Source organism: Capsicum annuum, chromosome 6 (assembly GCF_002878395.1).
Source record: "Capsicum annuum cultivar UCD-10X-F1 chromosome 6, UCD10Xv1.1, whole genome shotgun sequence".
Taxonomy (NCBI): Eukaryota; Viridiplantae; Streptophyta; class Magnoliopsida; order Solanales; family Solanaceae; genus Capsicum; species Capsicum annuum.
Genome location: NC_061116.1, coordinates 179,998,774 through 180,023,725, shown reverse-complemented (window position 1 = coordinate 180,023,725; position 24,952 = coordinate 179,998,774). Strand labels below are relative to the sequence as shown.

The window sequence follows — 24,952 nt, the reverse complement described above, 5'->3', positions numbered from 1 at the left end:
TTTGCTTGTGATTTAAGTTTCTAAAATTTTAATATTTTCTTGATATAGAATCTTGATAGTATCTATGATTATACGTTCTTAAAATTTACAATAAATAGATTATCATGTATTCTTCTTCATAGACAATTGTTAAATTGAGAAGGTTCTTTTTTATAAAATCTTAGACAAATTTATTCATGATCTTCTACGTGTGATTTATAAAATCTTCTTCATAAAATCAGATGGTTGGTCGAGGATGCCATGAAAGTGTTGTCAAGAAGACAATGTAGAAGCACTTGACACGTTATTGAATCTGAGGTTAATGAAGTTCGATAGTCCAATCTTATACACTATATTTTGTACACTATATAAAATATTTATTTAATTATTTTTCTAATATTTAGTACTTTCAAATTAAATAAAATTGTGACCACTAATTTTTTTCCTTAATTAAATGATATAACAACTACTAATATTAGGAATTTAATATCACGACCATTGTGAGTATATTAGTAACATTTTCGTTTTTTTTTTTTCCATATATTTATGGTAAATAATATGTGGAAGGCACCTATACAAACTAACCGAGTGAAATAACGATAAAATATTCAGTAAAACACTATTTGTATAGGTATCATTTTTGTGCAATGAACTAAATATATTACTCTCAGTTAAATTTAGATAGTAAAAAACTATACGAAAAATGTTATAAGATGCAATCATTCTCATATTAATATGATGAAAAATATATTTTAAAATATTGATTAAAATTCATATAATTTAACTCTCGAGTTTCTAGAAGTTGAACATGACAAGTAAAAACGAATGTAGAGAGTACCGTAAACTAGCTGGAGAAGATTCACATGGGAGGGGATCCAAACCTCGAAAATATGATTGACATTAATCATTTTTAGAAATTAGTATTCGTTGGTGGTAAAAATATCGTATTGTCTGCCTTTTATAGATGATTTTTTTTTCATTGCATCTTTTAAATTGGACCGCGGAATATCGTTCCTCTTATTTGACCTTTAAAGCTAGATTTTAAATTGGACAAAATTAATTTCAATTACTTTTTCAGCATTTCGGTCTTTTAGACCGCGTTATACAAATAACTAGATAGCTCGAGCCCGTGCGACGCACGGACATGATATTGATGGTAGAGAAAACAGTATTAGTAAGTGAAATAGTAAGTCATGCGATGTTATAGTTACATGATACAACGTAATGCTTCATATTATGTGGAACAAAGATTACATTGTTACGTTGATAAGGCTTATTTGTTTGTACAGATTCTAAAAGTATTACATTGATATAACATTTGTTGATACAAAAAGTGCCAAAGTTGAAAATGTGAATTCATGTAGTTGTTAAATGTTGTAATGATATGGTAAGCAGTAGTTGAGATAAGAGACGGAGAGGGTCTATGAAAATCCATTCTACGTAGCTCCTATCGAGAAGTCAGAAAGGATGCAAAATATTACATCTATACGACTATAACCATTGAAAGGTGCAATGTGAAATAGCAAGAGAGTGATTTCTTTATACATATCCGAGAAAGAGAGAGCTGTTCCAACACAAACTTTAGCGTCATATGGTCCATATAAACCTGTGCCATAAATGACAAGCAATAGTCAAAATAAGTTAAAGAGAAATCATTATGTACGTTTTTGTATAGGCTATAGGCTATTCCGTGTGTGCGTATGTGTTTGTTCTCTTTTCTGTTCATAGTTAAAGCTTATGTAATAATGCTGAAACCATCTTTCATGGATATTAAGACCTTTTTCCTGCTGCTTCTCTAGCAATGTAGAAGAAGGTGTTGGAAGTATATCTATACAGACATAGCAATGTAGTGAAAGGTGCTGGATGCATCAATATTCGCTGTTACTGCACGGGATTTAAACATGGTATTAACTTCTCTGATCCCTATAAATCCACTATCTTTAACATGAATTGCATGAATATTATTTTCATTCAATATGAGCCATTGAAAACAAATGTGTGCAACTTAGCAAATATTAGATTACCAGAAAAAAGAAGAAAAAATGGCCATTTCCAACAAGAAAAATGGCAACATTTCAAAGATTCATATAACCACAGAAAATCAAGAATAGCTATTCTGGAATTAGGAACTATATTACAGTTTCTGCAAATGCATTCTTTGTGGAAGCAATGTAGAGCTTCCACCTTATACATTAACACAATTACATAGCTGAACAATCAGATTATCTGAAAATAGTATGATGAGTTTGTCACTTGAAATGGAAATTTAGGGGCTGTAGACTGAAGTGAACATAGATATGAATATACTGTTTCATCCGTAATTAAGACGAGCCACTTCTTTTTAAAAAACTTGAATTTCTAACCTCCTGTAATTTAATGTTTCTAAGTTTCCTTCTTAGAAGTGAGTTCAATCTGAAGAAATTAGTGGTGAACGAAAGAAAATTGTTCATATACCAAACTACTTTACCAAAGTAAAGATTTGGGATAAAAGGTCACCTAAGGATCAGTTGGTAAAGTTTTTCTATGTGATCAAGAGGTCAAGAGTTCAAGCTGTGAAAACAAAATGCAGGGTAAGGCACATTTATGAATGTAGTGCTTTTAGTATCATATGCATAAAAAATGCACCTGCAGGAAGCGCAAAGAGCTAAGCCACTAATGTTGTGGCGAAGGTTAGACCTCATAAAGTCAGCCTCATCTTCTCATTTTCTGTACTGCTTCCCAAAATGACCACATAAATTAACATGTTAGTATCGATTGGACATTCAATCTTTATATAAGGAAAAACAGAGGCCTAATTAACTGAATCACATGTTCAACCCAAGGAAAATACTACTAATTTAAGAGACATGATTGGTACTAATTGGACATTGTTGAAAAAGCGACACCACTTCAAAAATTTCATTATAAATCCATGCTGATATCTGGAGGCAAGAAACAGAGAATTTAAGAACTTTTCTTTTTAGAACATTGGATTTATTAACACATAAATTCACTAAAAGATAGTTTAAAACGAAAAAATGTGTGCAAAGTTCATTCAATGTATAGGACACTAACCACGTTATAGGTAGTCTGTAGTAGTTGAGATCTGAATTTAAAAAAGTGACACTAATGTATGGTTTTTGACATGATTGACAATGTATCCTGACAAGGAATTTTTAGTTAACCAGATAAGCATATCACAAAGGGAACCAAAAAGGACATACTTAAGATGCCAATCCTCTCTCAACATAATGTGTTAAGTTTTGGCTTTACCTAACAGATGGTCAGCAATAAATGGCCTGATTACAACAACAACATACCCAGTGTATTACGACCTAGTGAGGTCTGGAGAGGGTAGAGTATACGCACACCATACCACTACTTCAGGTGAAGTAGAGAGGCTATTTCCGATAGACCCTCGGCTTAGAACCAATAACAGTATAGCAAACACAAAACATAAATGCATATAAACTTGTATAGGCAAAATAAACTAACAACGCTAGCCACAAGACAATACTAGAGTCACAAGATACTACTAAAAACTATATATCCGAAATCATAGACAACACTCAACCCACGAACTAAAAACTTCAGAAACAAATAAAGAACGTCCTCTACTGTTACCGACGCACTCCCACCCCCTAAATGGCCTGATTCCGTATAAGAAATGCCAAATATCCAATATAATGTGAAAGCAACAGTAAGAGTATTCATACCTTTACAGGGTTAAGCTTAGGAAGGCCTTGAAGAAAACGTTTCTGAAGCTCCTGAACAGCAAGCATGATGCTTTGCCTTGCTTGCATTGGCTAAAGATCCGCAGGAACAGATATTCTAAGGGCAATTGAACAGGAACCTAATATTTGGAAACATACTCAGGAATGAAGTCATAATCTAACTTAGTTGTGTGAACCATTTTCACCAGAACCAAGAGAGCCATGTGCGACGTGAAGTAGAGAGTGCAGCAGGCAAAGAACCTGTAGCAGCTGGAGGCTTCTTTACCACATTGAGTACAACACCCCAACCCCAATCTTTTCCACCTTCTCGTACCTTGACCTGCCATCACGATGCAATCCCAGTAAACAACATTAAGATGAACAGTCTAATGGAGAAGTCAAAAAGTTATTAAGTGAATGAATTTCCAAACAACAAACAGACAATGAATTTTTTTGAGAATGAAAAAATGACGTAAGCACCACAAAAGTAATATATAGCATGCAAAATATCCCACTGCATGGGATCCACGATGAAAACAGTGGCTTAAGTGAACGGATACCAACAGCAGTCACGTAGCATCGTGAGAAAATAGAATCCTCTATCTATTTTGATAGGTTAGGAGCAATAGCAAATGAGCCAAGAGAAAAAATTCACAAAGGTAGAATTTGAATGAGAGCAAGAAATTATGATTAAAAAAAGAATAAGAAACTATAAGAAACATGAGGCAATAGAATAGGACAACAGCTCATCTCACAAAGAGGCTTAGGTATCAACAGTAAGTAGTTAAAAGTTACAATTCCTGAGCTTTCAAAAATGTTACAGATATTCATGCATGGGCACCCAAAAATAGAGGTGAGGCACAGGCATTCCAGTGACATGGAGATGAAATCATATAAGGAATTTCAAAAAGGGTGTGTATATGTACACACTAAATAATCAGAGCTCAATATATTCACAAAAGTGCGACAGCAAATATCGATGCCTTGCCACGTACCAGCCTACCAGGAAGAAGAAAATGGAGAACCCTTTCAGGCCGTGTAATTCAACCATCATTTTTTTTTCTCACGTTGCGCTATCTCAAGCTTTAGTTTATCATATTCTGCAACCTCAACCTACAAGTATAGAGAAGCAAATTTCAGGATCTATGACATAAGAAGATAGAGGTATCTGAAAACCACGAGAAGTCGATAACAACTTATTTTACCTCTCCTAATGCATCAAGCTTTGCAGCTTCTTCTTCCAGCTTAAAGACCTTCTTTCCACTGTCAGGTAACGCCTAACAAAAAGACAACCTTGATGTCAGTCATTACATAAAACAGAGTCAGAGGGAATGGGCATTGACAAAGAGAAAACCTTCTCATACTGAAGCTGGTGGAATGAGTTTTTGATAACGTGCTCGGCAGTAAATTGGCCTTGGGCATGAATCAATAAATTCAGAATTGTATAGTAATTCAGCCTAAACGTGCTGACTAATGGAGCCAGTTTACCCAACATCATGTCCTTGATGCTATTCATCTTCATCTGGAATCATCAAACACTACGTAAGCCCTCAACCAAAAGAGCTAAGAAGAATACTTGACTACATTGTTCGCAATTTTGCAACTATGCTTAAGTGGTTACAACTATACATTTCAATATGGCAATAACAGTTGTCTACAAGATACTCTGCAAGTTAGAATATTACTACCAACATACCTTCTCGTCAATCATGACAATACAAATACCACGTTCATCTTTTCCATCTTTTCCACAACACCCTGCTCTTCCACTCATCTACATGGAAGAAAAAAATATTTGAAGGATAAAAAATTGAAAAACAAAATGATTTTAAGTCAGTGTCATATGGGCAGTTCAGACTCATCTGTATATACTCACCAGATTCAGTGTAACGATGACTATCACCATTCTATTAATTTACACTGGTAAAGACGATAGTTTTCGCAGGCATGTTTAGCCTCATGGCATACTATCAAAACATTAGAAGGAAAAACAGAGTAGTAGGTGTTTTGTGTACAGTAATTTGTAGGTAGCGCAGTAATTTGTAGCATCCCCTTAAAGTGATAGTTATTGTCAAGTAGCCATCTCTTGCATGCTTCTACTCCATCTTAACCCACTTCTGCATTAAAAATATGCCAAAATCAACATAGTTATGACCAGAAACACAACTATTGGATGGTACGCAAGTTGGTTGGTATACTTATTGTGCTACTATGTTTAATTGTACAACTCAGAATTACTTATAAACATCTGAGAACATATCATTTTAGAGTTATAAGTGTATATAGAACTTTAGTACAGTTCTTTGAAGACTAATCGGAGACGGGATTGGAAGCAAAAAATTTAGCTAGTTGTCTGTGAAAATAAAAGGGTAAAGTAAAAATAACAGTTGGTGACTTTTGTTGGGTTCAAGGTGTATATGTGAATGGAAAATGGAGGGAAAAATGATGGAGAGAAGAGAGACACCAATTTAGAAAGTGTACTTTCAAATTGAAAAATCTATTCTTTATAAAGGAAAGTTCACTAATTCTCCCACATTGGTGGGAGAAGAGAACTTGTAAGTGTTTATAATGAGAAACACTAACTCCATATGGATAGTGAGGCAAGAACAAGGTGGCACCTTGCGCCGTCATCGTCATCGCTCGCTCAACTCTGATTTGGATTCGAAAAATGATCGATAAGATCAAATTTTTTAGACAAAATTTATTTGAAACTTGTTTACAAGTGAAATTTTTATTCCAAAATCTGATAGTACTATTTTCGCCAAGTGCGGGCGCATTTTTGACACCATGCAGACGCATACGCAATGCATCACGAAGGGAAAAGGCACACTCTTTCGCACTGTAGGCTGACCTGCGGGCGTAGACGCAGCGCAGGTACGCGACATGTAGGGTGATCTGCGGGCGCAGACACATCACAGGTACGCGACCTGTGGGAGCAGATGTAGTGCAGAAGCTACTGGAATATGCCAAACGTCACCTGCGGCCACAGAACAGGCACATGTCCAGCACAGATTAAGCGCAGGGACGTGACTGCTGCTGAAAAAGTGTCTTTCTGTTGAACTAATACATCCTTTCTAAAAGTATATATTAAAGGCTATAAATACCTGATATAATCCTCAAGTATTGGTATGATTTTTTACAGCAAAAACACTCTTCTTCTATACAAAAACTTTGTGTGATCATTAAGTTGTTGAGTGAGTTCAAAGAATCCAATAATTTGAGGTACCATTATTGTTCGGATTGAAGGCCATTTTATCTTGAGAGGAAGATTCCATAACCTCAGGTACAGTAAGAGGAATTGTTTCTTAAGGACACTCCGTGAAGTCGAGGGACTTGAACTTAAAATTTTGTTTCATCTCATTTCTGAAAGTTAACATACTTCTTGGATAGATTATTTATAATCTTGTGTTGAAGATGTTAAAAAACTTCATAAGTGTTCTAGTCATAGACTTGAACTTGTGTTGAAGTTATTATTGCATGTATGTATAAATTCTTGTACCCGAAAACATTGTAAATAACAGTTTTGGAATAGGTGTAGATAGTGTAATTAACACATTATATATTTGCCATCACAATTGATGTTATTTACCAAAACACCATTGGTAGTACAACAAAGCTTCACTTATATATAAGCATAATGTAGTGTGTGTGCGTATATATATATATACTAGATAAAGCACGGGCTCAATATTTATTTTAATAGTAATGTAATGATGTAAAACTAATATATACGTACTATTTTTCAAAAACTTTAGGTAAAAGAAGAGCATAGCACATTTATCAAATGTTTTGAGTTAAAATGTTACAAGAAAACTGCAAATGTTTTTGACTGTCAATAAAAGTTAGCAACTAGAATTTACATCCTCTATTATAGGGAAATTAGTGAAACATGTGAAATACCGTATTGAATAGATTTTGGCAGTGTTTCTCGAGTTACTTGCTGCTGTAGACCTTCATCAATCTTACTCGATCTCTTGTAACTTCTCCAGAGATGCAGGAAGGACACCTGAAAGATCCTGTCCTATAAGTTATCTGTTAACAATTAGAGTAGCTGCAGTCAGAATTGCTAGATATTGGAAATAAGCTTGTCCAGTTTATACAATCTCAATCAGTTACATAATGTAATGAAGTGGCAATAGATAGATAATTTCAGAAATAGTCGTATTCATCAATAGGGATATTTGAATATCCGGATAAAGACATGGCATTCTAATAATAATCTAATACCAGTCTATTATAAGCTTATACCTAATATCATTTAACAAATTTTATTTAATCGAGATATCAGTCAAAATAGTGGAAGTAATCCAAGCTAAGGGTCAGTTCATAATTGAATTTCTTACTTATATTCTAGTGTTTGGTAAGTTTGCAAAAAAAAAATTAGCCCAAAAAAGTTATACACACAAATTCAAATGGCAAAAAGAATTGAGGAAAGAAATTCTAGAAATTCCTATTCCAGGTGGTCCATCTGGTTTGCCTTATTTCTCTTTTTTATGAACAATATTTCAGTAAAACAAGAATCTATATGCTAGGTCACTTCTAGTGGTATCCCTAATTAAGCTCCCATCTCTTAAATGGAGTATAGCTTCAATGCAAAAACTGTAGCAGAAGTTTGTAAATTGTTCCATCAAACTTGAAACTTGAAGTTGTTTTAAGTTATACTCCATTGAAGCTACATATGGTACAATTACTAGAAATTTGAAGCTGAAAGACGCTAATACGATAAGTCAATGATAAAATATACCTAGATCAACGGTATTCAAGCAAATATTTTTTGAAACACAAACCGTATGCAATCTTCATATCAAAAGAAGAACGAATATTTGATTTTTTTAAAAAAGAACCAATAATTTGATAAGAAAAGGCACCAAAGTACAGACATTGATCACAAATATAGGTCAAAAGAGATGAACAGTAGGTACCTAAAGTCATCGAAGACTGAAGAGGCATCATAGGTCCACATGGATGCCAATTTTCAAAATGTTACAAAAAAATAGGAGCTCATACACCAAATAATTCATAAATTAGTTAGATGATCCAAACTTTCTAAAGTAGTTTGACCTGTATCACAGTACACACCAAGAAGAATTAAACCATCCAAAGCTAAAGAGAGAAAAGGATAAATAAATATGCTCAAGGAGTATAACAAATTTGCAGCATCAAAAGAACAGAGGCCGAAGTTCACCTTCAATCCTAAGCATGTCTAGAATCTCAACTTCAACCAAGTTTCAGGCAAAACAACTGAAACTTAACAATCATGATTCGGGGTAAAGTCAGCTTAATAAATGAATATGTATATACCAAAGTCATACAGTGAATCTTAACTGAAGCAACACATTTTCTTTCCACTAAATCAGGAGCAGTAAGGTGGCTCAAAAAAACTGCTAAACTTGCATTGCATTGGTTATTACTACTCCCTAATTTAAAATAGCTGGTCATTCATATTGAGTCAATCTGCGGCAATTCAGAACCCAAACAAAATCTCATCTTTTCCCAATAGGCAAAAGTCACAAAAAAAGAGGACGATAGTTCCTACAAGCATACCAAAATGAATATACTGAAAGTAAAATCTCTATAAAATTAATATCAAATATTGGAACAAGGAAAAGGCCAAGGATTTCATGACACTGCAAATATAAAATATGTCCTATTTCCAAAGATAATTAAAGCCTCAAAGAATGAGAGCAAATGAAATCTTTAGGACACATGATATGTTTCTCCTTTTCATCTGTGAGTCTATTAACAAACTTGGCACTGACATGAATATTCATCTCGATCATTATGCTCAAAGAACCTTTTTTTCCTTTCAAAATCATGTTAATTGATTTCTCAAACCACCCAAGTTCTATACTAAAGCTTTGTGTCTTTTTTGATATCCTTAACAACTTAATTTATCCTATCTTTAATAATTCTAAACACGCACCTCCTTGGTGGACGTCCCAAGGGTCTTTTTGCAACGAGTACCAGATAGCAACTCCCCTTTCTCTATTCTAACTTGAGCATCTCCAAGAGTTATGTACCCTTTTTCTAAATCATTATTCCACACAAAATATCTTAAAATTTTTATTTGTGTAGGTATAATGAGGTAAAACACTTGCTTTCCAGTCAAAAGTTTACTTGGTTTCAGAATCGCTGGAGCAGAAACTTTCCCGTCAAAATCTTCCCACCACATTAATATGTTCATAAAGACATCCTGCAAATAAAAGGTAAGTAATCTTTACCAAATCATGCAAAATCATGAAAGTTAAAGTATTTTGAAATGGCACGAGCAGATTCACCTTTTCTATGAAGGTATCTCTTTTAGTGACTTTGCGGCAACCTAAAGGGGTATCCTGGGCAATACCTATTACAGGCCTATTTGTCTAGGGTGAAACAATACACTTAGGGACTATCATAAGCTCCAACACCTCTTCTATGGTTTCAAATGACTGGGGAACATGCATGATCATTTCATCACTGTCAAAATCAGCATTGTAGGGAGAAGTGACAGGCAAATTCAAGTGGAAAGTTGAGTATGGCATGATCTTAATTCTATGCCCCATAATAGATATTTTGTGTAGACTCGGTTGCCGATTGAAGAGAACAAAATCCCCATCATTTAAGTGTCTCTCAACCTGTATTGGCAGGGTCATGGAGCTTTCTCAAACATCAATAGTCCCCCAGTTACATGGAACTGCAAGAAACAAACCTTATATTCTAGTTCAAGGTGCTGATCGTTATTCCTCTCAAGTATCGGAGATCAGGCCTTTGGCCATCATCCCTAATTATATACTTGGCCCTAGTTTTACCAGGTGGTGGATAGGGTCCATATTCAATAAGCTCTTTTAACCTGTTTGAAAACACCAACTTTAATCAACATAAAATTTTCTTCTTCTTTCAAGTGGGTTGGTGATTGCAGGGTTTCATTTCTATAAGAACAAAAACACACACCTTTTAATGTTATATGGTGTCACTATTTCGGGATAAGTGAGATTCAACGCTATACTCCATGGGACTCCTAATTGATCAATGTTAATAGTTGGATCGAGAGTAATCACTGTCCGAGCAAAAAAGTCTACTCTTTTGCCTATCATATTGCCTCTGATCCGACCTTTCTTTGATTTAATTTACTACAAATTGATTTGATGTGTCTACCTGATCTTTGCGTAGCCTGAAAATTTGAATATGTAAAACCCGGTAATGATAACTTATGGAAGTTTCAAAAGATTCAACAGTTGAAGAAAAAAAGTACTTAAGAAAAAATCAGCATACTCTTGGTTGTCCGGCAGATCATTATAAAAAATGTAGTTATATAAAATTGCAATAGCTGTGAAAACTCCGAGGTGATGTGTGTCGGTGCCCCATTCCTTTCCTGCCTCATCAAATTCTCGTTGTGACAAATAATTATGGTGAGTTGATGTGTTAAATCATCCTAAATTAAATTTAACAGAAAAGGTAATTCATCAATTGGCATAATTTTCTAGAAATTTCTGGAAGGAATAGAAGAAAGTAGAGATAAAGCAACACTTTTAGCAACAGTACACTAAGCTCTCAACCTCAACAGGAAAATGAATACCTCACTCCTTGATGAAGTATCCATCATCACAGAAGGCCGAACTGGTGGTGGTCTTTATAGGAAGCTCTTGAATAATCATCCAATCTAGGCGAGCATACTCCGGGTTTAGGCCTAGAAATACATAGTCTTCGTCACGCACCCTTTTCAGAACGCAGGAACTTTAATGCGGTGCCATCACCACTTTGAAGCAGAACAACAGATGGTTAAAGTTGCAAAGTATATATATATAAACTCTCTTAAACTTTTTCCGCCCGAAGGGGAATCTATGGAGTTACATCCTATGGCCATCAGTGAACTCTGCACCTAAAAAAATATGGCATGACGTTGCAGCCTGAATGCAAATCCATTGCTTCAAGCGTACTTAGTAGGTCTTTGGGCATGAATTGATTGATATTTGAAAAAGAAAATAATGTTAAGTTGAAAAAAGTATTATTTGAAAGTTACGTTGTATTTAGATATGCAAACATAGAAGTTTTGGGTTAAACTTGAAAAACTACTAAAAACATGCTTTCCAAACTCCAAGTTTGATGTTTCAAGTTTGAAGTTGAAATAATGAGCCAATATGATGAGTAATTTGAAACAAACTTTCCTTATATAATTTCAAATGTTGGATACAAAATCTACGGGCAAACGACTCCTTAGTACTCACTCTTTTGGACCAATAAAATAGGAGGCCGGACGATTTAGCCAACAAAATACACAAAATTAGTTTGTCAAATATTGATTCGAAGGCAAAATGAGGGACTTTTTTTGTGGAACTATTAAGCTTTCCTAACACATTAGGCATCAAGCTATTTCCTAACAAAAAATACAGAATAAACAGTGATCCTGATTAAATCAAGAGATACAGAGCCTATTTGCACCAAACAACAAGGAAATAATACACATTAATGGAACAGATGAGCTATATAAAGGAAAATAAGTAAATAACATCTACACTTTAAAATTCAAAAAGAGAAGGATAATTACGTTGAAAGCAGGATGGTAATCAGCAGGAGCTCCACCCTTAATTGTGAAGGTAAGCCATAACTGTAAATAAAAAAATATATGTTGCGATAAGATTTGTATAAATTTCAAGAGCAAGTAAGTATTGTCAGTAGTTGGACAAATATATTTGCGGTCAACATATTATGGAAAATTGAAGACTTTCCCTATTAACGAATGTTATTTCAGTTAACCAAAAAAATTTAGTTTTTCCAACTCACCTACTTCAAAGATAAAAGGTGCAAGCAGTTGTTTGTGTAGCCACGGAAGCATGTCCTACAAAATGTTATTAGAGAAAATAACGTTAATGGCAGTAGATCAATTTATGTATGAAGGAATACCTATATATGCAATGCACAAGCGACATTATGTGAAAATTTAACTTTCTAACTTTGGTCTAGCTAACCAAGGATCAAAAGTTGAAAGCACACTTTGGTTACTATCATAACTCAACTTGAGACGAAGACAATGTATTATTTGAACGTTGCAAGAGTCACCGCCTTTTTTATTCAACTATTTTAGCTCACTGTTGCGAAATCATAGAAGTAGTTTATTTCTTCCAGGTGACATTTGTACATATCTAGTACAACGTAACATATTTCTATGGGCGCACTGTTGATTGTTTATGTTTTGAAATTTTTGAAGCGCATTGCCATTATCTATTGACATTTCTGTTGTAAGTAATTTTCAATTTCGTTAAAGATGTTGTCATAATTTGATTTATTCTAAAAGTGTTACATTGAATAGGATTCTTTTTTGGTCAACAAAATTGATCTTGCAGCGTCAAATTGCAATTGTACATATATCCTTTTGATAATACTATCAAGTGAAAAATAAGTAATGGACTGATAGAGGAGTATGTTAAAGATAAAGTGTGGGTGAAATTGTAACACCCCGAAGCTGGTACCCAGAACACTACACGATGCTTATGACCTCGAAGGACCACAAGCTAACTCATGACCGATATCTGTACTTGAATACTGTATAACATCATGCAAAATGCGGAAATAATAGACTGAAACATGCTATAAGGTTCAAACGGATAAAACATAATATTTGAGAGTACGGTATATCAATACCAAAACATGAACTGAAATAAACTGTCTGAACATACTGTAGTTTGAAAAGCCTCTAACTGACTAAGCTGTCTGAATAAGGAGTTGATGGGACATGTCCCCAACTAACTCCATCTATTGAAAGCTAAACTGAAATAATGAAATAAATAATAATATTATCCTCGAATAATGAGGACTCACTGCTAAATCTGGCTGTTGAAATTTAGAGTGCTACTGATGCTCTGGAACTCGTGCTTCTAGACCTATGGTATAAAACACCATAGTGCAAAAATGTCAATATGATTGAATGTACCAGTATGCGTGTGAGGTAGGCTGAATGCAGAGGGTTCAAATGCCTGAACAATGCTAACTGACTATATAACATGAACGTGAGAATACATGCATGAATAAATGACTATAACTGAATTCGTGATGATACTGACTATTGAGTCTGAATATTGATAACATGAGTTACTAATAACTGATATTGAGCGACTGTATCTGACAGTCTAGGTTATGATGGAACTAGCTGAGTTTCGAACTGTTCTAAGTTGACTGTATCTGACAGTCCTGAATTTTGTAGAACTATCTGAGTTCTATTACTAAGACTGAGACTAAAACTGTAACTGTGGGAATTAGTTATCTAACCGACATGCCCCAAATAAAGCAATATAGCTGAGTTGAGGTCCAATCTGTAACCCCAATTGGAAGGGTGTCAATACCGCGCCACCGATAAGGACAAGCTTTGAGTGACCCTCAACTGTTAGGTACTCAAATGAGAACGATGGAAACCCTCAACTGGTAGGTAAGCCACATCATCAACCCTCAACTAGCAGGTTAGATGTCTGAACCTACGCTAGCTACGTAATTCTAGAATGCAAGGATTGCTTCTAAGAATCACACCCTCTACTGGCAGGTGAGTTCCCATCCTTGGGTTCAACAATAACAACAACAATAAAAAACCCAGTTTATTCTCACATAGTGAGGTCTGGGGTGGGTAAGATGTACGCAGTCCATACCACTCGATGCTAAATCCTACTGCCATTTGAATAGACATAGAAAATGATTAACTGAGCTGAACTGGACTGAGTTTTATTAACTGACGGAATACTACTGAGATTACTGAATTACTGAGCTTTCTTGAGTCATATGACTGATTGAGTTCTATTGACCATGGCTTGACTGAGAGTATCGTGAAAACATGACACTGGATCTAGGCACACAACTAAGTTGTCGAGTACAAGTACCCCCAGGACTCGATAGAAGGAAACTGATAAGGCATGATGTTCTTGAATACATGACTAACATCAACAATCCACAATATAATAAGTTGGGGATTTCATGAAGCACATGATTATCATAAACTTGTACATGGTAGGAATGCATATAATAAGTATCATAATTTCATACTCTAACATCATGAGCATTCCAACAAACATCTACATTGCACATCAATAGCATGGGTGTCATTTGAACATAAGGGTAAGACATGCATTTATCATATGGGTTACAATTGAGCTATAGTACGCAATTTCTATCCTCTTAGGCATTTTATCAAACACCTTACATGCACAACTTAGGTCATAGGTGTAATCATCAAATTACATATTATGAACAACTCCATTCCTGGATTTCAACTTGCATGTTAACGTAGTTTCATGAAAAGCACATAAAGATTCCAACTTGGAAATCGTACAACAAGATAAACATGGTTACAAAACAACCCACAACATAAACATCATGATTTATAATTTGAAATAGGGTTCCTGAGCTTCATGGATGAAAGAAACATAAATCAACACTATGCATACCTTGGATGGAAGATTCTTGAAAACAAATGGTGAAATTCTTGAAATTGGATCCTCAATTAGAAACTTTAAGCTTGTTCTTGATGGATTTGAGAGAGAAACCAATTATAATTTGGATGAAATAAGGCTGAATTACGTGTTTGTGACTTATATAGGGGTGGCAAATTGACCTTTTTGCCCTTGAAGATGCGATCATTTAATGACTAAAATTGGGTGTCAATCCACAAATGACGCAGCGCATTGATGGCTGCGACGCGATACTGTACGCATTGCGCTATGATCGCGTCGAGCCTCAGAAGTTTTGGCTCTGGTAGCCTGCATAAATGTTGACCAACGTGATTGGCGATGCGGCGCGCTAAGATCACGTTGGTCCACTGTTTTAGAACTCCGAACATGATCTAAACATGTTTTAATATATCCAAAACTTATCCGAAAATACCTATTGCCCTTCCTGATCGTGAATTAATGAAAATACGGGCCATTAAAGGACATTAAGATAGTGAGATGAGATTGCCAACTTTCGAAGGTCAAAATAGGCTAAGTCTGGGAACTTGGTTAGAATTTTCTAAGTTTGGGACCCCTTGGCAAGCTTAAAGGACTGATTAAGCTCAGAATTTTTGCGGGGTCTTACAAAAATAAATAATTAGAAGTTGTTCAATTGCTTTGACATATTTTCGAACACCTTCAAGTTATCAATCTTTATAATGCAACTTATTTTCCTGAAAATTTAGCAGCAACAATTGTCATACGAAACTACAAACAAAATAGAAAAACTAAAGAAGAGGGAGCAAACAATACCTAGCAAACAAAGATTATAATTAAGAAAGAAATTTATTAAATAAGCTCACGAAAACCAACGACACAAATCTAAATGAACACATGCATGACTTCGAAAAATTATCGGTTGATTTTGAGGACAGTTTTGGTAAGTGTACAATATGATCGTAATTTTGTAGAGTGATGGAAAATATGAAAGATGCGGGGGTACTTATGGAGGAAACGGGTGGCTCCGCGGTTGAGATGGAGGTGTTGGGATAGGCGGTTAAGGAAGTTGACGGAGATGCTGGCGGGTACGGTGGCGTTGGTGGTTGTACCGAGGATGAGGTCTTGAATAGCGATGACTTTGAAGAGGTGTTTGTTCTTGTCCATGAGTTTTTCAAAGTAGGGTCTCAGTTTCTTGAGAATATGTATTCAGCTGAGATGGTTTTCTGGTGGAGGAGAACGGCGGCAGCAGCGGTGGCAGTGGGTGGTTTGTGGTGGTTTAGTGTTTTGAGGAGATGGATCAGCATGGTAAACATACGTAGTCCGAAGTGTTTGGCCTAAAGTGATACACGTGGACATGAATAAATACAGAACCCAATCAACTAGTTAACTCGAGAAATTTCCCAACTTAAAGTAACAAATCACACAACTCTGATCGTAGAAAGTAACAAAACCCATAGAGTGTTGACTATCCCGTACCTCTGATAAGCGAATAAGGGTATAATCTTTAACTTCCTCCACAACCATTTAACTCAAATCCAACACAATGTTTAACCTTTTTGCCCCTTCAATACAGAAAACATAATACTTACCTCATATAAAGCTACAATCTTTAACCTTTTTCCTCTCTTAATTACTTAACATCTACACTTCAGAATTCAAAAAGAAAAGGATAATTACGCTGAAAGCAGGCTGGTAATCAGCAGGAGCTCCACCCTTAATTGTAAAGGTAAGTCATAACTGTAAATAGAAAAATATATGTTGTGATAAAATTTGTATAAACTTCAAGAGCAAGTAAGTATTGTCAGTAGTTGGATGAATATATTTACGGACAACACATTATGGAAAATTGAAGACTTCCCTTATTAACGAATGTCATTTCAGTTAGCCAAAAAAATTCAATTTTTCCAACTCACCTACTTCAAAGATAAGTTGTGCAAGCAGTTGTTTGTGTAGTCATGAAAGCATGTCCTACAAAATGGTATTAGAGAAAATAGCGTTGATGGTAGTTGATCAATTTATGTATGGAGGAATACCTATCTATGCAATGCACAAGTGACATTACGTGAAAATTTAACTTTCTAACTTTGGTCTAGCTAACAAAGGATCAGAAGTTGGAAGCACACTTTGATTACTATCATGACTCTCAACTTAAGATGAAGACAAAGTATTATTTGAATGTTGCAAGAGTCACCGCCTTTTTGATTCAACTGTTTTAGATCACTATTGCGATAAACCACAGAAGTAGTTTATTTCTTCCAGGTGACATTTGTACATATCTAGTACGACGTAACATATTTCTATGGACACACTGTTGTTCATTTATGTTTTGAAATTTCTGAAGCACATTGCCATTATCTGTCGATATTTCTGTTGCAAGTAATTTTTAATTTCGTTAAAGATGTTGTCATAATTTGGTTTATTCTAAAAGTGTTACATTGCATGGGATTCTTTTTTGGTCAACAAAATTGATCTTGCAGCGTCAAATTGCAACTGAACATATATCCTTTTGATACTACTATCAAGTGAAAAATAAGTAATGGACTGATATAGGAGTATGTTACAGATGAAGTGTGGGTGAAATAAATAATTAGAAGTTGTTCAATTGATCTGACATATTATCGAACACCTTCAAGTCATCAATCTTTGCAATGCAACTTATCTTTGCTGAAAATTTAGCAGCAGCAATTGTCATACGAAACTACAAACAAAACAGGAAAACTAAAGAAGAGGGAGCAAACAATACCTAGCAAACAAAGATTATAATTAAGAAAGAAATTTATTAAATAAGCTCACGAAAACCAACGACACAAATCTAAATGAATACATGCATGACTTCGAAAAATTTTCGGCTGATTTTGTGGACAGTTTCGGTAAGTGTACAATATGATCGTAATTTTGTAGGGTGATGGAAAATATGGAAGATGTGGGGGTACTTACGGAGGCAATGGGTGGAGCCGCGGTTGAGATGGAGGCGTTGAGATAGGCGGTTAAGGAAGTCGACGGAGATGCTGGCGGGTACGGCGACGTTGGTGGTTGTACCGAGGATGAGGTCTTGAATAGCGATGACTTTGAAGAGGTTTTTGTACTTGTCCATGAGTTTTTCGAAGTGGGTCTCGATTTCTTGAGAATATGTATTCAACTGAGGTGATTTTCTGGTAGAGGAGGATGGGGGCAGTGGCGGCGACGGTGGGTAGTTTATGGCAGTTTCGTGTTTTGAGGAGATGGGTCAGCATGGTAAACATACGTAATCCGAAGTGTTTGGCCTAAAGTGCTACATGTGGTCTATATTGGTATCCACGTGTCCATTCAGTAGTTAAATAAGGTACAATTTACAATATCTTTTGTACAATGCATTAAAGTTGTGATAGTCCCACCTTGTTGGCTTATATAATAGGAAAATATATAAAGAGTTAATTTATTATTTTATATTAATTTTATTTATTATTAAATATTATTAATTTTTAAATTTATAAATAATTTATAATAATTAATTAAAGGTGATATAATAAAATTTTTGTTGAAGGAGATAAAGCAAAACAACACAAACAAACATCAAGCTCGTGTATATAGTAAAGTAACGTATCCTAAAATGAAGAGACTTATATTTGTTGCTGTTTTGCTATAATATCCAAATATTTTATTCATAATGACAACATTAACTAATTATATAAGTTTGAATCGAAGTAGAAATATTTTTTGCTGAATTTTTAACGTGCTCACATGCAATTGGTACCTTCGATAGAACAAAAAGTACACACGTACATGAGGCATCTAGGAAATTACTAGCTCAGCCACCTTGGAGGTCTTTAAAGTTTTCGAAATGACCAAAATATCCTTTATGATGAGTTTGATTTTTAACAGTTGTTTTAAGAATAAAAAAACAAAAACATTTCTACATTCAAAAGTATTTTCAATCTTGTTTCCACCACACAAGGCTATAACTTTGGGAAATTAAAGAAATCTTCCATTTGACTAATTTAACCATGAATATTGTCCCTTCAACTTTATATTTTTGTATCACTTTGTAAAGCTTCTTAATATTTCTTATTAATTTATATTAAATATATTTATAATGCATTTCACTTGAATAGATTTGAAAAAGCACACAACCTTGGTGGTGTTATGTTATTATATTTATAATGCATTCCACTTGAATAGATTTGAAAAAGCACACAACCTTAGTGGTGTTATGTTATTTTATTTAGATGCTCACAATTTAAAAAATGGAACTAGAAGTAATAATGTTAGTATCTACTGTAACTAACAAAATGATCAATTAATATTTTTTAAAAAAAATTACCTAATGAAACACCTATAAGCCACAAATCATATTGTCTAAATTAATTTCTAAATTATTTTGTTTTCACAAGGACTACCGTAACTTTCTTGCCATTAAGGTGCACTTTAAAATTATTCCCATAATCTCATTTTGTTGTTGTTGTAATCCTAAGAAATAAAGATGCACTAGCACCAATATTTGCATCAAGGAAAAAAAATGGACAATCTGTATATTATGCATATATGTTTATTAACTAATTAAATTCATATTTACATCAAAATATTTATTTATGTATAATAACAAAAAATTAATACTCTCTCCGTTTCATAATAAATAGATTGTTGGATTTTGACACACAAATTAAGAAAAAAGCATTAAAGAAATAAATTTAACATAACTTTTCATTTTTACCCTAAAAAAAAGAAAAAGCTGACCTTGTAATACCTTTTTAAAAGTTAATTGATTGTCAAATCATAAGGGTAAATTTGAAAAAAAATTCAATGATTCATTTATTTTGAAACATCAATAATTCACTTATTCCGATTATTCCGAAATGGAGAAAGTAGGTGGTAATGTAAATCCAAGTCATGAGTGATGACACCAATTAAACAATACAAGTCCATTTCAGTAATTACACCCGATTCTGTATTCCACGTGGAATGCATTTCTTTCAATTGCCATGTCACCCCCCAGCCCCACTCCAGCCCCACCCACCTTTACAGTTCCAACAATTTTAGACTTCTTTTAACAAGTCCAACTTTCGCCGTGCTATTTAATCTCCTCTTTATTGATTATTGAAAGCACATAAAATAAACTAAAATACCATCTCATTTCTATCGTAGCCCAACTGTTGTGATTCTCCCATCAGTTTCCCTGCCCAAAAATCTCAAATAGTATTTGTTCAATTTGCCGATACGTTTAGCAGTCATGAATCCCGAATAGTAAGTAGCATCTGCTGTTCTGAATTTGTGACGACGATTTTACTTCTTTTACTTCTGATGAATTTCATTTAGATCTGTCTGTTTTTTCGCTTCCTGATTTTCTTCTACGTTCTTTTGTATTGTAATTTACTTGTGAATTGAGATAATACTCTGAGTCGGTTAATTATGGTTCCGGATCGATTTCAGTAATCTACTTTGATCGGTTGAAGTGATGTGAAGTGTTGAATTGTTTGAGACAATTCAATCTCTGGAAGTATTTTCACACTATAGATTGACATCCGCTTATTTCAGATCTCTCTGTTATTGAATTCAGCAAATTTTACCTTCATGTAAACCAACTGTGCAGTTTTATAGTTTTATCCTTGAAGGTAAGTAAGTTTAAAGTGTTAGCTAATCATCACTTATTGAGAAGGAGGTCGTCTAACTAAGACAATTACAGAGAGTAAAGGTAGGGGAGCCTGGGAGGTTGAAGGATTGATATGCCATCTGATCTCCCAAAAGAAAAGACGAGTCTTTCAATTGAAAGAAGAATTTGTCATCTGGAAAGCATACAATTTATTTCTAAAATCAAACCTAAAACTCTACATTGATAGCTTTTTCTTTACAACCAAGTTAAATTTCTGTTTCAAAGTATTGATTTCTTACTTTAGTTAGGTTTTTTTAAGTTAGGTAGTATGTTGTGTTGGTTTAACCATTTAGGACTCTGTTTAAGTGCGATCAGCTCTCTTCTTTGTTCTAATAGTAGCTGGATGTCTGTTATTTACGTAGTCTGGGATCTAAGTTTCGAGTAAACAATGTTGTACAAGCCCCTAGAGCTTTAGTCTATTGGTAAAAGCCCAGCACGTGGACTCATCATGGGTCTGGTCCTTGCCACAGGCAAAAGCTTGATCCTCATGGATTTCTTTTTGTTGGCACAGTTTGGTACAGTGTTCCTTTTCCACTAGAAGGGGAAGAATAGAGGGAATATCTCTAAATACTAGAGAGTAATATCTTCTGTTCATTGGCTGTTAATGTAACCTCAACTATTTTGTAGCTCTTGATAAAATGTAGCAATGTGAATTTTTTTTGGTTAAGTTTTAGATGTTATGTTTAGATTGACGTGTCAGATTTGAAACATGTGCTAACATATGCTATTCCTGGAGCTTGACATACACCTGTGTTAATATTTAAATGTTGGTAACGGACTAATGGTTCAACCATTATGGTGTAGTATGCCAGTTTTGGCAAGTTACTAGATAGTACTCACACTGTCTCAATCTGGAAAACCTTTTGGCAAGTTGCTAGACATTACTCGCCCTGTCTCAATTTGAAAAGCTCTTACACATTTCTCTTGTTGTTTGGGAGCCAAATCTCTTAAATTCTACCAGAGTTTTTCAGACAATTCTTAAGCACTTGTAATATCTTTATTTTAGTTTTTAGACTTCAAAACTTTTTTTTTTTCCTGTAGGTCCAATTCACTGTAAAAAGTTGGTCACTTTGAATCTCAAGCAGCACAAAGCAGAAAATTATTGCAGTTCAATTAACTTCTTTTAGTTATGTTTTTATGGAAGATGCTTGCTCTTGACATCGTCATAAGTTCTCTGATTATTAGTGAATCTTATCTGGCGTAACTATTACACTTAAAACTTGTAGTGGCAATCTTCCTCTGTGGTTATGTTGACTAATGTCAGGTCACAGTGATAGAGTATTTATCAAAGTCCAGATGAGGATTTTCCTTATTCATTTCATAGTAGGAGAACTGGAGAAGTTCTTTCCATGGAAATAGTGATGTTAGATTTGTGCCTCTGAAAACATCTGGTGCTTTATGGGCATATTAATTATGGACGTTAATCATATTAGGAATTATGTCTGCATAGTTATATATTATATTTATCTGGACATATTTTGAATTTATGTAGCTTATCTGATGTTGCGTTGTTGTATTTTTCTGTGCAGTGACTATCTTTTCAAGCTTTTGCTTATTGGAGATTCTGGAGTCGGCAAATCATGCCTCCTTCTCAGATTTGCTGTAAGTAGTTGCATAATTTAATTACATTTGCTTCTTCTCTGAAATGTGATGAGAAGACCCGTTCCTTTGCCTCATCTAAGTTTCTCTTTTTACTGGTACATCTCTTTCGGGAATTGAAAATGCTTTTGCTTTATGTTTTATTCGCTTTTCTTGTCAAGGTTTTTCCCTCTTTTCTTGGCCCTTGTAGTGAAGGGCGGGATAGCATGTTCTACCTCTGTAATTTGGTGATTTTAATTATAAAAAATAACCATTGGTGTAAGTTGTGGTCGTTTCTTGCTGGCTCTGTCGGACACCCTAGTATATAAATGTATCTGTGTGGGTATTTCCTCTTCAGCTTTTGGGCTCACAGAAGTTCAGCTTATTTGTGATGGAGGAACCTTTTACTAATTCTCGTTGATCTGTGATCTATATATAAATGATTTGCTGCAAATATATTGGTATTCCTTCCTTCATTCAATCATCTTTCAAGACATTCCGACAGAAAGGATTTACCTCTGAATTCTTTTATGACCTGCAAGTCGAGACTGCATTAACTTCTGCTCCTGTTGAATGCAGTGACTTTAATGTTGCACCTCATACACATTTTGTCCTTGTTTTCTGATTTGAAGTTGTTGCACCTCTTAGTTTATATTGCTTTTAACTACCCAGCAAAAGGTATAACATTCTGTATGGAAGAAAACAGGCTTTCCTCATTATTTTTCTTCTTTTCTGGTTTTCAGGATGATTCATACCTTGAAAGTTACATTAGTACCATTGGAGTGGACTTCGTAAGTGATCCATGCCATTCTGTTCAATGTCTTCGTAATTATTGTTTGCAGTATGTTCGTGACAATTATATTCTCTTGTAGAAAATCCGCACAGTGGAGCAGGATGGGAAAACCATTAAACTTCAAATTGTAAGTATTTGAACTCCAAGTGCGTAGGCAATGTATCCTTCATCAAAAAAAAAAAGTATAAGCAATTAGCAGGGATGTCTTTACCATGTATTTAGAGAGAGTAATTAAGTCAGAACCTTTAATCTCTTATGTAGATTGTGATTCATTCTCAACTCTAGAGGCTAATGTTCCTGCCTTTGTTACATACAGTGGGACACAGCTGGTCAAGAGCGTTTTAGGACAATCACCAGCAGTTACTATCGTGGGGCTCATGGCATAATTGTGAGAACTAGATTATTTCTTTTACTTGTTCATGGATTTCATTTTTTGTTTATCAAGGTTGATCTTGTTTTGATGTCATCTTTTTAGGTTGTTTATGATGTGACTGATCAAGAAAGCTTCAATAATGTCAAGCAATGGTTGAATGAAATTGATCGATATGCAAGTGATAGTGTAAACAAGCTTCTTGTTGGAAATAAGTGTGACCTCACAGCACAGAAGGTAGTTGCCACGGAGACGGCTCAGGTAAGAAGTTCGCATTTTATTCTATACTATGTGCCACATTCATTATTTCCTGAACTTTGGCGAGATGTCTCGATGAATAGAAAGTTAGTATTATGTTTTGATGGCATGCAAACTATGCAGGCTTTCGCAGATGAAATTGGTATTCCATTCATGGAAACAAGTGCAAAAAGTGCAACCAATGTGGAGCAGGCTTTCATGGCCATGTCTGCTTCAATCAAGAACAGGTATCAAAATTCGTCAAATTGCCCGTCATTCATAGATATACATCTGAATCCCTCTGTATGATGACTAATATGATTCTTTGCTTTTGCAGAATGGCGGCTAACCCTGCAGCAAACAATGCTCGGCCTCCTACTGTGCAGATCCGTGGACAACCAGTCAACCAAAAGAGTGGTTGCTGCTCAACTTGAAAGAATGAAGCGAACTCAGCACGATGATGCTTCTAATCTGGTGTGGCATGTAAAACTAATCGCAGTGGTTTGAATGATGTTTAGGTGCTACTTTTATATTTTATTTCAGCCTTTTGCCAAAACCCCATTCTTTGCAATGTATTTGATTTTGTACAAAAACTAGAAATATTGGTGGAATTAGTAGTGTTTGCTTTCATTCCATACTTTGTATCTTTAATGCTGCTGCTGCTTTAAACAATCACCATTGAACTTAATGGTAACTGAACAAGTTGGTACCAAGTCGTATCCAATTTATGTGGTAAATGCTCGTTATCAACATCGCAGAGAGTACTTAAGGGCTGCAAGGCTTTTGTTAATGGTTAGGAGACCTGGTGTATACAGTACGTGGTAGTACATATTAGGATCGTTTTGGGGAAAGGACTAGGTGGAATCGGAATTCAAGGTATAGTTAAAAAGTTAAAACTGAATGCAACTCAAACGTTCTGAATATGATACTTGTCCGAATACAACAACATAGTGAAATATAGTAGACACGTCCTTGGTACCAGAGGCAACAAGGCTTCTAAATGTCTAATTGTCAAACATAAGCAAGCATGGTTTATTCTCCAAACAACAATGGGACTACGGGGTGCGTGGTCACACTGATATTTGGTTTATTTAACTTCTGTTTTAGGTAATTATTTTTGATGCGTTTTAAATCTTTTTTAGTACAATCAACATGTTGATAAGATCTTCGAAGCTCATTCTTTTTATTAGCTGAAGGTTGGATGAATATATAGGTTGATCCGTTTTAACTTTTTAATGTTTATTTTGTGGTAGAACAATATAATCGTGAACATATGTGGTGGCTATCGGT

General features: G+C 34.8%; 2 protein-coding genes and 1 long non-coding RNA gene across 4 annotated transcripts; 1 reads left to right on the top strand and 2 right to left on the bottom strand.

Annotated features, from left to right (window-relative positions):
• Window positions 1–2,265: 2,265 nt before the first annotated feature.
• On the bottom strand, window positions 2,266–9,596 carry LOC107872928 (DExH-box ATP-dependent RNA helicase DExH10). 2 transcript variants are annotated; one of them, XR_007056507.1, is made up of 8 exons: window positions 8,594–9,596; window positions 7,572–7,703; window positions 5,368–5,788; window positions 5,026–5,193; window positions 4,877–4,948; window positions 4,667–4,784; window positions 3,675–4,011; window positions 2,266–2,690 (listed from the first exon to the last, which is right to left on the bottom strand). XR_007056507.1 is itself a non-coding variant. In XM_047413567.1 (7 exons), the coding sequence occupies exons 2-5, from the start codon at window positions 5,443–5,445 to the stop codon at window positions 4,722–4,724; spliced, it is 381 nt and encodes a 126-aa protein (XP_047269523.1). In that variant the 5' UTR covers window positions 5,446–5,788; window positions 7,572–7,879; the 3' UTR covers window positions 2,266–2,690; window positions 3,675–4,011; window positions 4,667–4,721. The 2 variants fall into 2 exon arrangements, 1 of the variants encoding a protein (XP_047269523.1); XM_047413567.1 differs by lacking the exon at window positions 8,594–9,596 and having other exon boundaries at window positions 7,572–7,879.
• Window positions 9,597–10,936: 1,340 nt separating this feature from the next.
• On the bottom strand, window positions 10,937–18,294 carry LOC107872929. The gene is made up of 4 exons (XR_001675038.2): window positions 17,996–18,294; window positions 12,432–12,486; window positions 12,196–12,255; window positions 10,937–11,337 (listed from the first exon to the last, which is right to left on the bottom strand). It is a non-coding gene; the product is annotated as an uncharacterized LOC107872929 (long non-coding RNA).
• Window positions 18,295–20,079: 1,785 nt separating this feature from the next.
• On the top strand, window positions 20,080–24,297 carry LOC107872930 (GTP-binding protein YPTM2). The gene is made up of 8 exons (XM_016719601.2): window positions 20,080–20,278; window positions 22,214–22,286; window positions 23,006–23,053; window positions 23,135–23,182; window positions 23,372–23,443; window positions 23,531–23,686; window positions 23,807–23,910; window positions 24,000–24,297. The coding sequence occupies exons 1-8, from the start codon at window positions 20,265–20,267 to the stop codon at window positions 24,094–24,096; spliced, it is 612 nt and encodes a 203-aa protein (XP_016575087.1). The 5' UTR covers window positions 20,080–20,264; the 3' UTR covers window positions 24,097–24,297.
• Window positions 24,298–24,952: the final 655 nt, after the last annotated feature.

Coding starts and splice junctions, on each gene's coding strand:
- LOC107872928 (XM_047413567.1), bottom strand. CDS start 5,445: ATGAGTGGAAGAGCAGGGTGTTGTGGAAAAGATGGAAAAGATGAACGT. Junction 5,194..5,367: donor TTGTCATGATTGACGAGAAG/GTATGTTGGTAG, acceptor TGATGATTCCAG/ATGAAGATGAATAGCATCAA. Junction 4,785..4,876: donor AGCTTGATGCATTAGGAGAG/GTAAAATAAGTT, acceptor CTATACTTGTAG/GTTGAGGTTGCAGAATATGA.
- LOC107872930 (XM_016719601.2), top strand. Junction 23,687..23,806: donor TTGCCACGGAGACGGCTCAG/GTAAGAAGTTCG, acceptor CAAACTATGCAG/GCTTTCGCAGATGAAATTGG. Junction 23,911..23,999: donor TCTGCTTCAATCAAGAACAG/GTATCAAAATTC, acceptor TTGCTTTTGCAG/AATGGCGGCTAACCCTGCAG.